This window comes from Crinia signifera, chromosome 7, assembly GCF_055691185.1.
Source record: "Crinia signifera chromosome 7, ASM5569118v1, whole genome shotgun sequence".
NCBI lineage: Eukaryota > Metazoa > Chordata > Amphibia > Anura > Myobatrachidae > Crinia > Crinia signifera.
The window spans coordinates 65,460,630-65,474,282 of record NC_139223.1 but is presented as its reverse complement, the minus strand read 5'-3'; the positions used below and the strand labels follow the sequence as shown (position 1 = coordinate 65,474,282).

At 43.2% G+C, this 13,653-nt stretch overlaps 1 protein-coding gene across 2 annotated transcripts in view; it reads right to left on the bottom strand.

The window, feature by feature from the left end:
- VWA3A (von Willebrand factor A domain containing 3A) overlaps positions 1-13,653 on the bottom strand; it is an 82,887-nt gene that overhangs the window by 58,808 nt on the left and 10,426 nt on the right. For both annotated transcript variants that reach the window (XM_083153264.1, XM_083153265.1), the window contains 4 exons: positions 10,255-10,379; positions 9,511-9,588; positions 7,170-7,224; positions 4,218-4,316 (listed from right to left, as the gene is read on the bottom strand). In XM_083153264.1, coding sequence (XP_083009390.1) covers positions 4,218-4,316; positions 7,170-7,224; positions 9,511-9,588; positions 10,255-10,379 — 357 coding nt within the window. The remainder of the gene's footprint in view (positions 1-4,217; positions 4,317-7,169; positions 7,225-9,510; positions 9,589-10,254; positions 10,380-13,653) is intronic.

Below are 13,653 nucleotides of genomic sequence, written 5' to 3'. Positions count from 1 at the left end.
GAGGAAATGTGGGATACTCTAAAAAATATACTCGAATCATTAACTATTAAATACATTCCTAAAGTAACTAAGGGTAAATTCAATAAAAAAAAGCCACCATGGTTGGACAAAAAAGATAGGTCAGCAATCAACAATAAAACAAGAGAATTTAAATTCTATAAAAATAACTTAAATGAGGAGGCGTTCACCAAATACAAAGAATCAAACAAAATTTGCAAAGAGGCAATCAAAGTAGCTAAAAGGTATAATGAAGAGCGAATAGCCACTGAAAGTAAAACTAACCCCAAGAAGTTTTTCAAATACATAAATAGTAAACGTATAATTAAGGACAACATAGGCCCACTAACCGATATTAATGGAAAAAGTTTTACGGAGGACAAGGGAAAAGCAGAACTGTTAAAGGAGTTCTTCTCATCAGTATTTACTAAGGGAGAGCAGACTGTGGAACGCACACATACCACAAATGGGATGAACAAGCCGGACCTCAATATTGAATTCTCTACTAAGGAAATAATATTGAGGCTCAGCAAAATCAAAACAAATAAATCACCTGGGCCAGATGGGATTCATCCTAGGGTACTAATGGAATTAAGGGAGGAATTAGCTTCCCCTCTACATTATATCTTTGATAATTCACTATCATCAGGAAAGGGTACCAAAAGACTGGAGAATAGCAGAGGTAGTGCCATTATTCAAAAAAGGAAAAAAGGAGGATCCCGCTAATTACAGACCTGTTAGTTTAACATCAATAGTGGGTAAACTATTTGAAGGATTTTTAAGAGATGGTATCCAGGAATATTTAGACCTTCATAGTTTACTCAGTAATAACCAGCATGGGTTTGTGAAAAATCGTTCATGCCAAACTAATCTACTTGGTTTCTATGAAGAGTTTAGCAAAAACCTTGATAATGGAAACGCTGTAGATGTGATTTTCCTAGATTTTGCTAAAGCCTTTGACACAGTACCACACAAGAGGTTGATAAATAAAATGGAGGACATGGGATTAGGGGCAAATATCTGTAGATGGGTAGGGAACTGGCTTTGTAATAGAGAACAAAGAGTGGTCGTGAACAGTGCCATATCTAATATGACACCAGTACTAAGTGGAGTGCCACAGGGTTCGGTTCTTGGGCCCATTTTATTTAACATTTTTATTAACGATATTGGGATGGGGTTACTCAGCAATGTATCCATCTTTGCGGACGATACAAAACTGAGCAGAGTTATTAAATCATCAGAAGATGTCACCACGCTTCAAAATGATCTTGGCAATCTAGATGAGTGGGCAAAAAAGTGGAAGATGAGGTTCAATGTGAACAAATGCAAGGTCATGCACCTTGGGAGACATAACCAGTTTGCTAGTTATTACCTAAGTGGGGATGAATTGGGTAAATCAGTACTCGAAAAGGATCTAGGAGTCCAAATAGACAACAAACTGGGGTGTAGTGCTCAATGTAATATAGCAACAAAAAAGGCCAACAAAATTCTTGCATGTATTAAAAGGGGCATGGAAACTAGGGACTCAAAAGTAATTATGCCTCTGTACAAATCATTGGTTAGACCGCACCTTGAATACGCAGTGCAGTTCTGGGCCCCGCACTATAAAAAGGACATCATAGAATTAGAAAAAATCCAAAGAAGAGCAACAAAGCTTATTAGGGGAATGGAGAATTTAAACTATGAGGAAAGATTAAACAATTTGGGACCATTTACACTAGAGAAAAGACGTTTAAGGGGGGATATGCTCAACATGTATAAATATATTAGGGGCCAATATAAGGAACTGTCAAACACCCTTTTTTCTACTAGAAAGGAATCTAGGACGCAAAGGCACGAGTTTAGATTAGAAGAAAAAAGATTTTGTTCATCTATAAGAAAATATTTCTTTACAGTCAGAGCAGTCAAACTTTGGAACTCTCTTCCTGGAGAAGTGGTGTCGGCAGACACTATAAATATGTTTAACATAAAGTTGGATAAACATTTATTGGTTAAAAACATCCATGGGTACACATAAGTAACAAAATCTGTCTTTAAAATATCATAACATACTATACAACAAGGGATAAGCTACTATAAACATAGGTTGAACTAGATGGACGCAAGTCTTTATTCAGCCTCACCTACTATGTAACTATGTAACTATGGGGCAGATGTATTAAGCCTGGTGAAGAGATAAACTGGAGATAAAGTGGAAGGAGATAACGCACCAGCCAATCAGATCCCAACTGTCATATTTCAAACACAGCTGATTGGCTGGTGCGTTATCTCTTCCATGTTATCTCCACTTTATCTCCAGTTTATCTCTTCTCCAGGCTTAATACATCTGCCACTATGACCCTTATTCAGATCTGATCGCAGTACAAATGTGTTCTCAAAATGGGCAAAACCATGTTCACTGCAGGTGGGGCAGATGTAACATGTATAGAGAAAGTTAGATTTGAGTGAGTTATTTTGTTTCTGTTCAGGGTAAATACTGACTGCATTATTTTTACACTGCTATTTAGATTTCAATTTCAACACACCCCACACAAATCTAACTCTCTCTGCACATGTTACATCTGCCCCACCTGCAGTGCACATGGTTTTGCCCATATTGAGAACTAATTTGTACTGCGATCAGATCTGAATAAGGGCCTATGTAACTATGCCATTAAGGAAGGATACCAGAACAACAATGTTCACTTTTAGAACACAAGATAGTCTGCTAAATCTCTCTCCTCCCTTCCTCTGCATATAAATATGCTGGCATCGGGTAGACAGTGCCAGCAAGAAAGAGGATAGAAAGCAGGCCTATTTCTGGCTAAATATATCATGCATGTGTATGGTCCAAATCTGTTGGCTTGGATTGCGCAGTGTGGTTACCAGCCATATTGATTTTTCACACAACCCAGTTAGATGATTGCCGTGCCACACTGTGTGAACACATACATTCAGGCTCCTTCCGGGCCAAAGTGGGTCCCACTATGTGTAGCCCTAGCCTTATATGGCTTCTCTGCAGGGTAAATACTGGCTGCTTTTGCATGTAGCTCACAGATGTTAAACAGCTTTATTTTCATACTGCAATTTAGATTTCAGTTTGAACATGCCCTATTTAAATCTAAATCTCTCTGCATATGTTAAATCAGCCTCCTTGGTCACGACTCTTCCTCTGCAAGGAGCGGCGCCGGGAGAAGTGGGGTCTGATTACTCTAGTGCACAGACCCTACTGCGAATGAGCACTCAGACTCTACTGCGTATGCACAGATCACAGGAAAAATGGCCATCGTGCCATTTTTCCGGTGATTTCTGCAACACTCCTAGCGCTGCCGCTGGACTCCGAAGGGTAAGTATTACCAAAATGGCTGCATTGTGTACAGTGTGGGCCCCCTGGGACTCAATGTGCACTGTGCACATGGGACCTTGTTCTTCCCCCCATGGCTGCGAATGGATGATTTGCATAAAAATCCATTCGCAGCTTTGGTTGCGGGGGCCAAATCATTTGATGGTCGCCGACCATCGAATGGTTTCGAAGGTGCACGCAAAACTAAGACACTCTCTGATTTCTTAAATTTGCATGTTCCCAGGACGAGAAGAGGGCGGGCAGCTAACATCCAGTGACATAAGCTGCCTGGCCCCCTCCCCGCACCACAGCGTCATTTGCATGGGAACACCCAGCGTTTGCATGGGAGTTCCCATGGGTGCAGCTTGTCCCCGCCAGCACTGCTACGTGCGAACAGCAGTTTGCCATGCCAGCTTGCACCCAGTGTCTGAATATGCACATAAATGCGCATGCACAGACACAAATCCTTGCACCCCCATGCGAACTCGTGGGGGAGCGATGAAACCAGAATAAGACCCACTGCACCATTATAGATATGCCACTGGCTTGGTGGTGCAATATAAAAAACACAGCTTATACTGTAGTTTTGCTATATAATGTTTATAAAATATTACGTTTGGTCTCGGCATACAATAAAACAGCTATGCTCTGGTTTTTTATTTTTTTTATTTTTACTATAGTTTCTTGCATTACTGCAGTCTGTGATTCCATGCAATGCCTGTTATTGTTGGTACAAATATATTTGCACACAAAATTGAATCTATTATTTTTGGATCTCACTTATTGAGCATATTGCGGTAATCTATAAACAAAACAGTCAGCTAATTATTAAGTCAATTTGCTACACTTACATCAGCCCAATGATTAGTTTACATGGACAAATATGTCAATTAATTACCAGGAGGCCTCTTAAGAAATCCATTCTCCTTGGACCACAGTTCAGATGCGATGAATCGATCAGCAGCCCTACATTTTCTCCTTTCACAAGGCCAAACATCTGCAATATATAATGAAGACTGTGCTTTTCATGGATAATTCATCAAACAATAATTCAATAAGGAAATATATAGTAAATACAATCTTCTCTGGGTCAGGGACATATTCTGCCTAATTACAGCCTATGATCAGCACTGTGCAGGAAAATGCAGGGCAGGCAGGCAGGGCACATGCCCAGAGCCCTTCGCTCCTGTGTACTACCAAATTCTATCCTCCCCTTCTTTACTGCTAACAGCTTAAATCTACAGTTTGGTGTAGGGTGCGTAGTGGTTAATGACAGCTGCAGCAGCCTTTAATTTTATTACCACCATTATATCAGTCATTCAGGCAGGTAGCATTGGGAGCTGTCTACATGTCATTAATAGAAATTACCACTGGGTTAGTAGACAATTGCTCACATGTGCTCTCACTGACTGCTCTCGCTTAACTCTTCCTTCACACAAAGGACATTGGGGTTTATTCTAGTTCATTCTTTCTGACAAAATCCTTCTTAGATGGACAAAACCATGTGCACTGCAGGGGGGCAGATGTAACATGTGCAGAGAGAATTAGATTTGGGTGAGTTATTTTGTTTCTGTGCAGGGAAAATACTGACTGCATGATTTTACACTTCAATATAGATCTCACTTTGAAGAAAAACCCCACCCAAATCTAATTCTCTCTGCACATGTAACATCTGCCCCACCTGCAGTGCACATGGTTTTGTCCATCTAAGAAGGATTTTGTCAGAAAGAATGGACTAGAATAACCCCCATTATTCTGGTCCACACGCAAAGCTGCGAATTTTGCAGCTTTTGTGTGGATTAAACGCCGCCTGCACTACCGGCCACCCCCCTTGCCCACCGAATATCCCCGCACGCATGCAAATGATGTTTTACATATGCATCCATTCACAGGCTTGTGTGCGAGGACAAAATCATTCGATGGTCGGCAACCATCGAATGACTTTGCAAGCGCTCGCAGACCTAAGACACCTCTGTGGTGTCTTGGGTCTGCGGGCACCCTGTCTGGAAAGCAGGCGGGCAGCTGACATCCACTGACGTCAGCTGCCCGCCCCACCGAACCCACGTCACTGGCGCATTTACATGGGCGTGACCCCTTGCCGCCGCCTCATGACCCCCACCTGCACTGCTACGTGCAAACGGGATGGCGAACAGGCAGTACGCCGTGCCCACTCACACCAAGTATCTGCACATATCTGCGCATTTGCATAAATGCACATGCGCTAAACATCACTCCCCCATGCAAACTCGCGGAGGAGCAATTAAATCAGAATAACCCCCTAAAAGAGAAATGTCAGGACTGGGAGGTGCGTTTGTCTCAAAAATAAATCAAAACTGCATCACTGCACATCAACACAATGATGTGACCTCATACATCTGCCCTCAATACACCATGCAGTGCGAGATGCCTGACGTGAGTGAGCCGCCAGATCCAGTGCAACTCTGCTTAGGTCAGGCAATGTAGCAAGGAAGCACAAGAATATTAAATTCATATATGACACTTGTTTATTGTGCGTGACGGAGTCTGGACACGGAGCGGAACAGAACTTGTTCTGGAAAAAGCTGCTACATGCATTTCATGTACAGAAGACTCAGTCGCACATGAACATATCAGTGTCCTATATCAAATCAATCTGCAAAGTATGTCTGTTCATCCGAGTCACACTGTGTGTCAACTAAGGGGCCGATTCAGAGCTGTTCGCACAGGTCCAAATGCAGCCTTGTCCCCATTGGTAGGGGTCTGCGCATGTATAAACCCCCTCAGCGAGCACATTCAGCTCATTTTTCATTTTCCCGGGGTGCTTGCTGCCTGATTGACAGGCAGGGGGCGTTCCGGGGTGGGTACCCAGCGTTTCACAGACGTGCCCTCAAAAATGGTGGCCTAGCCCATCAGAATGCGGGCGTGCCCCTGCCTGCTTGGGGTGGGCGAATGACATGACATGACATCAGCATCTGCCCCAAATTCGTCGGGAAGCGGCCATCAGAAAAGTAAGTATATGCTTACTCTTCTTTATGAACAGAGGAGAAATCACCATAACCATCGAATGATTTCTCCTTTGTGCAGACGCATGAGAGCGGATGTGAAAGCGTACACACCAGCTTGCATCGTAGTGATTTGGGCAGGGTGGGTATTCAGAGGGGCGGCGTTTACCTGCTCACTAGGCAGCGAATATACACAGCCTAGTGAGCAGGTCTGAATTACCCCTTAATACCCATGTTCAGCAAAATATATCCGGATTCCTAATGCAAGAAGATTGTCATGTGATCTTCTGTGCCAAGAGGGGCTGTATAGAATCAGTCCACTCCCCTTTTGTTGTATTTTCGAATGAATGATTTTCCAACCACAATAGGCGTGATTATGCCGGATGCGTGCATGTGTATTAATCTTGTAATGCTTGCGAATGTGCATGCGAGCGACTGAATCTGAATGAGGGCCAATATTCCCTAATTCAGTGGTTCCCAAACTGCACCCTGGGGTACCTCGGGACACTTAGATTGATGTTCTAGGAAAAATTCATAATATTTATGGGCAAAGCAATAGGCAAAACCAGAGTTGGTGGCTGCCAATCATGAAATATGTGGGCAATAAAGAAAATTTGGTTCCTCACTACATAATTGATCCTAAGGATGACATAGAAGCACAATTTACTTAATTTAAGATTTTTTCTAAATTTCTCAACAAGAAACTTTTTACCGAGGTGTGCTGTGAAAAATATTTTGATACTCTAGGGTGCTGTGGTTCAAAAAGGTTTGGGAACCACTGCCCTAATTTATAACCACGTTTGCATGTCTCAAACAATCCAGCAACAATCCTGTTCAGTCAGGTATCACATCTATAACAGGGCAATTACCTTCCTGCTGCCTTCCATCAGCCAGCGAACTCTGTTATGGTAATGTTCAATGGCCCTACAATACACAACATGTACAAAACTCAGCAGAATATTCTGTGGACAGTACTGAGGAATCAGACACTTGATGGTTTGTTTACTAAGATGGAACTTTAGTTGAAGATGATGAGAAGATGTGAGAATCAGAAAGTGAGAGATTTTGCCAATTTTTTTAAAGCGGTAATCATTTACAATGTAAATCCAGGTTGATTTTGCCATTTAAATGATTGCCGCTTTTAAAAAAAATGGGAAAATTCTCCCAAAATCTCTCACTTTCAGATTTTCACACCCTATTACATTTGGGGCCTTATTCTGGTTCACTCGCTCGGGCGCAAATTTGCACCCTTGCGAGTCATCCAGAACCCGCCCGACGAATGGTGGTACTGGCGCCACCCATTCGCACGCAGGGTTTGTTCATCTGGCACAAGAATGGATGTTTTACATAAATAACAATTCGCATGCCAGTGGGAACCTCCCCCATCTTTTGATGGTTGCCGACCATAATAATGGTCTGCTCGTACATATGAACAAAGAAATGCAGTAATATGGGTGAGCAACTGACATCCAGTTATGTCAGCTGGCTGCCACCGCACATGCGTCACAACCGTATTTCTATATGTACGGCCAGCGTTTGAGGGAACGCCCATGAAATGCTGGATGTATGCATATGCTTTTGCCCATGGCCAGCACCCCATGCTCCTCTCCACCCCCCGCTCGCAAGGCAGGTAGCGTGCAATCAGCAGATTAAGCAACGAGTTTGCACGCTCCCAGCGTATGCACGTGCGCAGAAATGCAGCTGCGCATACGCACAACATCGGGCCCCCTTGCGAATTCGCATCTGAGCGAATGAAGCAGAATAAGGCCCTTGGCCTGGGATGTTGCTATGGGCAACCAATCGATTCAATGTATTATCTAGAAGGTGCTTAATAAATAAGTAGATTCTGATTGGTTGCTATACGCAATATCTCATCTCCAATAGAAGTCTCACCTTAGTAAGCTATACAAGCAATGCTGGGAAATGTTAATTGTAGACATTTATAATAGGTTCAGATTTAGATTGATATAATTTACTCCAGGTAAATCGTATATTAACAAGTGTAAAAATCTAATGATGCCACAGGCTAGGGAATAAAGAACATTATAAAGAAGAGGTGACAGAGATGAGGGCGAGGAGGCATTGCCAGTAGTCACTGCTAGATCTGTAAAGAGGAACCTCAGGGTTCCACATCTGGAAAATGTCCATCACTACATAATACTCTCACAGAAATATGCTACAACAGCTCAGTACTCACCCTTCAATCACTTGTGATTACCCTTTGCACAAGCAAACACTAGTCCAGAAATGCAATCAATTTTCTGGGCTGAAGGTCCTGAGGTCTCCTACTCTTTCATTATTATTTCTAGTATGACAAACTCTGCCCCATCCCACCAATTGCTCTGGCTGGCCCCCATTCCCCCCCATTCTTCCCCCGGCTACCATTCTTACCTTGCTCCCATTCTGACAAATGAGGGGTAAGGGTTAAAAAAAAGACATCCAGTGGTCTGGGATGCAGTTCAAATCCCGGCATTCTAAATCCGGAATCCCGACCGCCGAAATCCCGACACTTTCTCCCTCTGTGGGTGTCCACGACACCCACAGATTGAGAATAAATTAGAGTGCCGAGCATAGCGAGGCACCGGGCTCGCTGCGTGGCGAGCGCAGCGAGCCCGCAAGGAGGGGCGATCCACGCCCCCCCCCCTTGTCAGGATTTCGGCGGTCGGGATTTCGAACACCGGGATTCCGACCACCGGCATTTCATATCAATCCCAGTGGTCTGATTCTCAGAATATGTGTGATAACTTGCAAAATGGTAGGGGCAGAATATGGCCTAAACAACACGAGCCGGTGGAGCCAGCCTGCCTTGTGTCAATGGTTCCGGTTGGTGATAATGGTGGCAGAATGTTGGGGGGTGTTTTCTTTGAAAATATGAGCCCCTTAAAACCAATGTAGCATTCTTTAAATGTTATAGCCTATCAGAGTCTTTTTTCTAATCATGTATATGCATTTATGGTCACTGGCTATCTCCAAGCACATTTCATCTTATAATGGTTCATGATGATGGGCCCGATTCAGACCTGATCGCTAGGCTGCGAACGTTCGGAGCCCAGTGATCAGGTAATTGCGGCTGCCACAGTCTCCCCCCGCCCCTGTGCATGGCTGCAAATATGTTTTCTGCCGTGCACACAGGATAAAACCATTCGCAATATATATATATATTTGTAAATATTACAATTTGTACAGTCAATCATAAAGTTATGTACTTACTCATGTATTTTGATTGAAAACTCATGTATGGTTTCAGCAGTAAATTCAATCTGTTTTGAGGTATTTTTTGAAGATTTCCTTGGGGGGAAAAATGGGGACATTTCAATATGCTTCCATATTGTTGTAGCTATATCCATGTGCATATAGTATATCAGTACATTTTACCTGAACGCCTCTTTTTTTACATTAAGAGCAATACCGTCTTTGCTTCCAGTACAAACTGGACTCAGTCCCAGATCAGTAAATAATAACAGCGATATGATTGTAAACAGGCAATCAGCTGGGGAGGTGATGTGCCCAGTTACACAGAGGCAATGAGAAGATGTAGCTGTCACCTGCCCATCAGCTTGTATGTGTCCAGTGTAACCTGTACATTGCATTTGAGATGTGGGAGCAGGGAACAGTCACAGTTTCCTCTCATCTGATGGAGGCTCTTCTGTAATCACTAAATACCAAGAAAGTTATGATTCTTACTTATTAACGATACGCACTCCCCCAGGTCATTAGTGATGTTCTCTGTCATCTGTACATGCAGGATGGTAGAAGATATTGCTAGCAAGAGACACCCACCCCGCCATTGCTCATCACACATGGCATTGGCATATGTGTACACACTTGCCAATGCCAGTTACCCCGCTGGGCCCTGTCGCTCCCGATATTCCACTGGTTACACATCATCCAATGTGTACCCAGCTTTAGAGGCGTATTACTGCAGAAAACATTGCGCGTTCAGAGCTCACTCACATGATGATACGCCCCAGTTTGAGTAAGTCCTGTATGGTGAGGTGTCTAGCCTCTACTCCGTTACGGTGAATCCATTCTTCCGAGGACTGTGTATCCTTCTGCCCATATTCAGAATTTGCCAGTCTCTGGTTGTCAGGGGGAACAACAAAACATTGAGTTAATATTTGGCCATGTACATGACATTACCTCCTATTCATAGGCAGATCTTTTCAGGTTCCTTTCTGAAATATACTACAATACACATTGGCCCTCATTCTAATTGCTTCACTCCCGTGTTCGCACTGGGATATGATGTCTAGCAACTGCTCATGCGCAGAAACTTTTTGCACATGTGCAGCCACTTTGTGCGAGTGGGCATGGCGAATAGCTTATTCCCCAGCCATTTCGCACCTAGCAGTGCTGGCAGGTGGCGGCTAGGGGTAGCGACCATGGGAATGGGAAGGCTCTGCGTTTCATAGGCGTCCCCGTGAAATGGGCGTTCCCATGCTAATGTGGCCGTGACATGGGTGGGGGGGGCAGCTGATGCCAGCTGCCCGCCCTCTTCCTGTACAGGGATGCCGCAGATCTAAGACACCAGAGAGGTGTTTTAGGTCTGCGAGCGCTGTAGAATCATTCGTTGGTCGGCAACCATCGAATGATTTCGCCCACGCACGCAAGGCTGTGAATGGATGCTAAACATCCATTCTCATGTGTGCGGGGAAATCAGCATGCGAGGGGGGGGGGGGGGGGGAAGGATTTTCCTGCAGAAACAATGATGTAACAATATATAAATAGATTAAAGGCTGAGTTTTGAACCATAAATTACAATATCTTAAAATTATATATATATATATATATACACAAACACCGTTCAAAAGATTGGGGTCACTTTCGGCCGGTGGAATGGAAGTGCAGGCATGCATTCCATTGGCCGGAAGCCAATCTGATCAGTCCCCAGCATTCGCACGCTCCCTAGTTAACCTTCATAAAATTTCTGATTCAATGACATTCTCACTATACAGTACACACATATTCTCATATATTTTTTCTCTCTTCACTTTCACCTCCTGACCCCTAGACAACAAAATTTGCAATCTGGCTGGACCATTACACAACAGAGTACATCTATCCTTTTGTATCAATGCCTATTTCCCTAGATATTAAGTTTGCGAGCTGGGCCTTCCTACTTTTAGGTGTGTCTGTCATTACCCAGTTTTGTTTTTATCACTGTTTTTTCCAACTGTAAAGTGCAACAGAATTTGCTGTTTTATATAAGAAACTGTTAATAATAATAATAATAATAATAATAATAATAATAATAATAATAATAATAACATAGTTGCCTACCCTCTTGCATTCTGCAGGAGACTCCCTGAAATAGCAGCAATCTCCCTCTCTCCCTCATTAGTCTAGCAATCTCCCTCATGTCACCTAGCCCACATTACACTGTTACATTTGGGAAAAAAAAGAAATGAGAGATAGATACATTTACATTGAATCATCAGCGCCATTTCCCAGCACTATACCAAGTGTAGTAGCTCTTACTAACTGCTTTGGGGCTCATCTACATTTGGATATAAGTCATTTTAAAAGATTCCTCTCAGATGTAGCAGTACACACCCACGCTTCTAGGTGCCACGTTCACAATCTCTTTTCACAATCTCTCCATATATGGAACTAGACACGCCCTTTGGGAGGAGCAATACACGCCTCCTCAATGGGGCGCATTGCTTAATTCTATTACCAGTTATAATCTCCCTGAAACTAGATTTCAAAAGTAGGCAAGTATGAATAATAATAATAATCATAATGTAAAGGGATAGGGGAAATGTCCGCAGGCAGCCGCAGTAGGGAGTACACTGCCCAATGCAGCTGATTTTTACCTTAGAAAATATTGCTTTGGGAGGACGTGCTGGATTATATTTTCATATCAGTTGGCCACATACATGCTACAATTTTCTGCCCGTTCCATTGATATCGGGCAGATCAGCCAGAATTGTGTGTATTGCCCATAATTAGACAAAACTTTATAGAAAAAAAAATAAGCTTTTTTTTTCAGTGTAATATCCTGGGTTCAGCCGTCTTTGTTACAGATACCACAGTGAAACACTTGTATTTTTATTGAGCACATTCATCTCATTTATGGCAGTCCTATTTAACCCATAGTTGCCATATAACAACATTCCAACCCCATCAGCAGCTAAGGCTATCCCAATGGAATACAGCCAGTTTCCTGGAAGTCATCAAAATCCTGGTTTAATTATCACATAGATCTAGAATTGACAATTTTCCACACTTGTCTCCTTTTCTTGTTGGCGGAGCTGCACTCAGTATTCCCAATGCACAGATCATTTAGATCTTTATTACACTATCCTTCAAATGTCATCTCTTGGCCGCCCTACAAATGTCCCAGGCTGTCCAATTATCTCACATCACAGCACAGATCCTATATAACCAAAGCAATTATTCTGTTTCATTCATTGTGGTGCTACTATAGGAAGTGTTAGGATACCACTGTTATATATTCTTTCATTGTAAGCTGTTCTGAGCTTACATAGTGATTATTATCTTTTATTTATAAAGCACTGACATATTGTATTACGCAGTCCTGTATAACAAGAGGGGTGATGACAAATTACATACAATGGCATAAAACAAGAGGTGTCGGAAACACTTGACACATCAGGTAGGTCCATACTTACCTACTCTCAAAGTATGTCCAAGAGACTCCCAAATTTCGGGGAGCTCTCCCAGGATCCTGGAAGAGTAGTCAATGTTCCTGCATTCTGTCCAGATCTTCAGGGAAGTGGGTGAGGTCGAGATAACACTGTGAATTGAGTTACTGTGTCTCTGTCTTCTGCTGCAAAGTCTGTCTTCTGATTCACAGTGCCACACTTGCTGCAGCTACCCCAGGACTGCCGCTCTCCACGGGAGAGAACCCCAAAGTCAGCAACTATGGAGCACGCAGAATGAAAACTCTGCCATGCTCTGGTGCAATCCTTTCACTTTCTTCATATTGTACTGGTACCCATGATCAGTCGCTCATGAGTACCAGTATAATATGAAGAAACCAACCCTGACTCTAAAGCCCCATACACACTGGGCGACTTTGAGCTGAAAGCAGCTCAGTTTACTCGTTTAAGCTGCTTTCAGCTCCAAAGCTGCCCAGTGTGTATGGGGCAACGATGAGCGGTGAAGCGCACTCCCGCATCATCGATGGGTCGGCCGTTCATCTGCTGGTATTATCAGCAGATGAGTGACAGGGTGGACGGCTTTCCATAACGTCCTGCTATGGATAGTCGCCATCATCGTTATCCATACATGCTGGGCAAAATCACCCAGTGTGTATGGACATTAAGCTCTAAGGAGGTTTTTCTGCCTAGCACGAAGGTTGACATGCATTGGGTCGTTCACTGATGG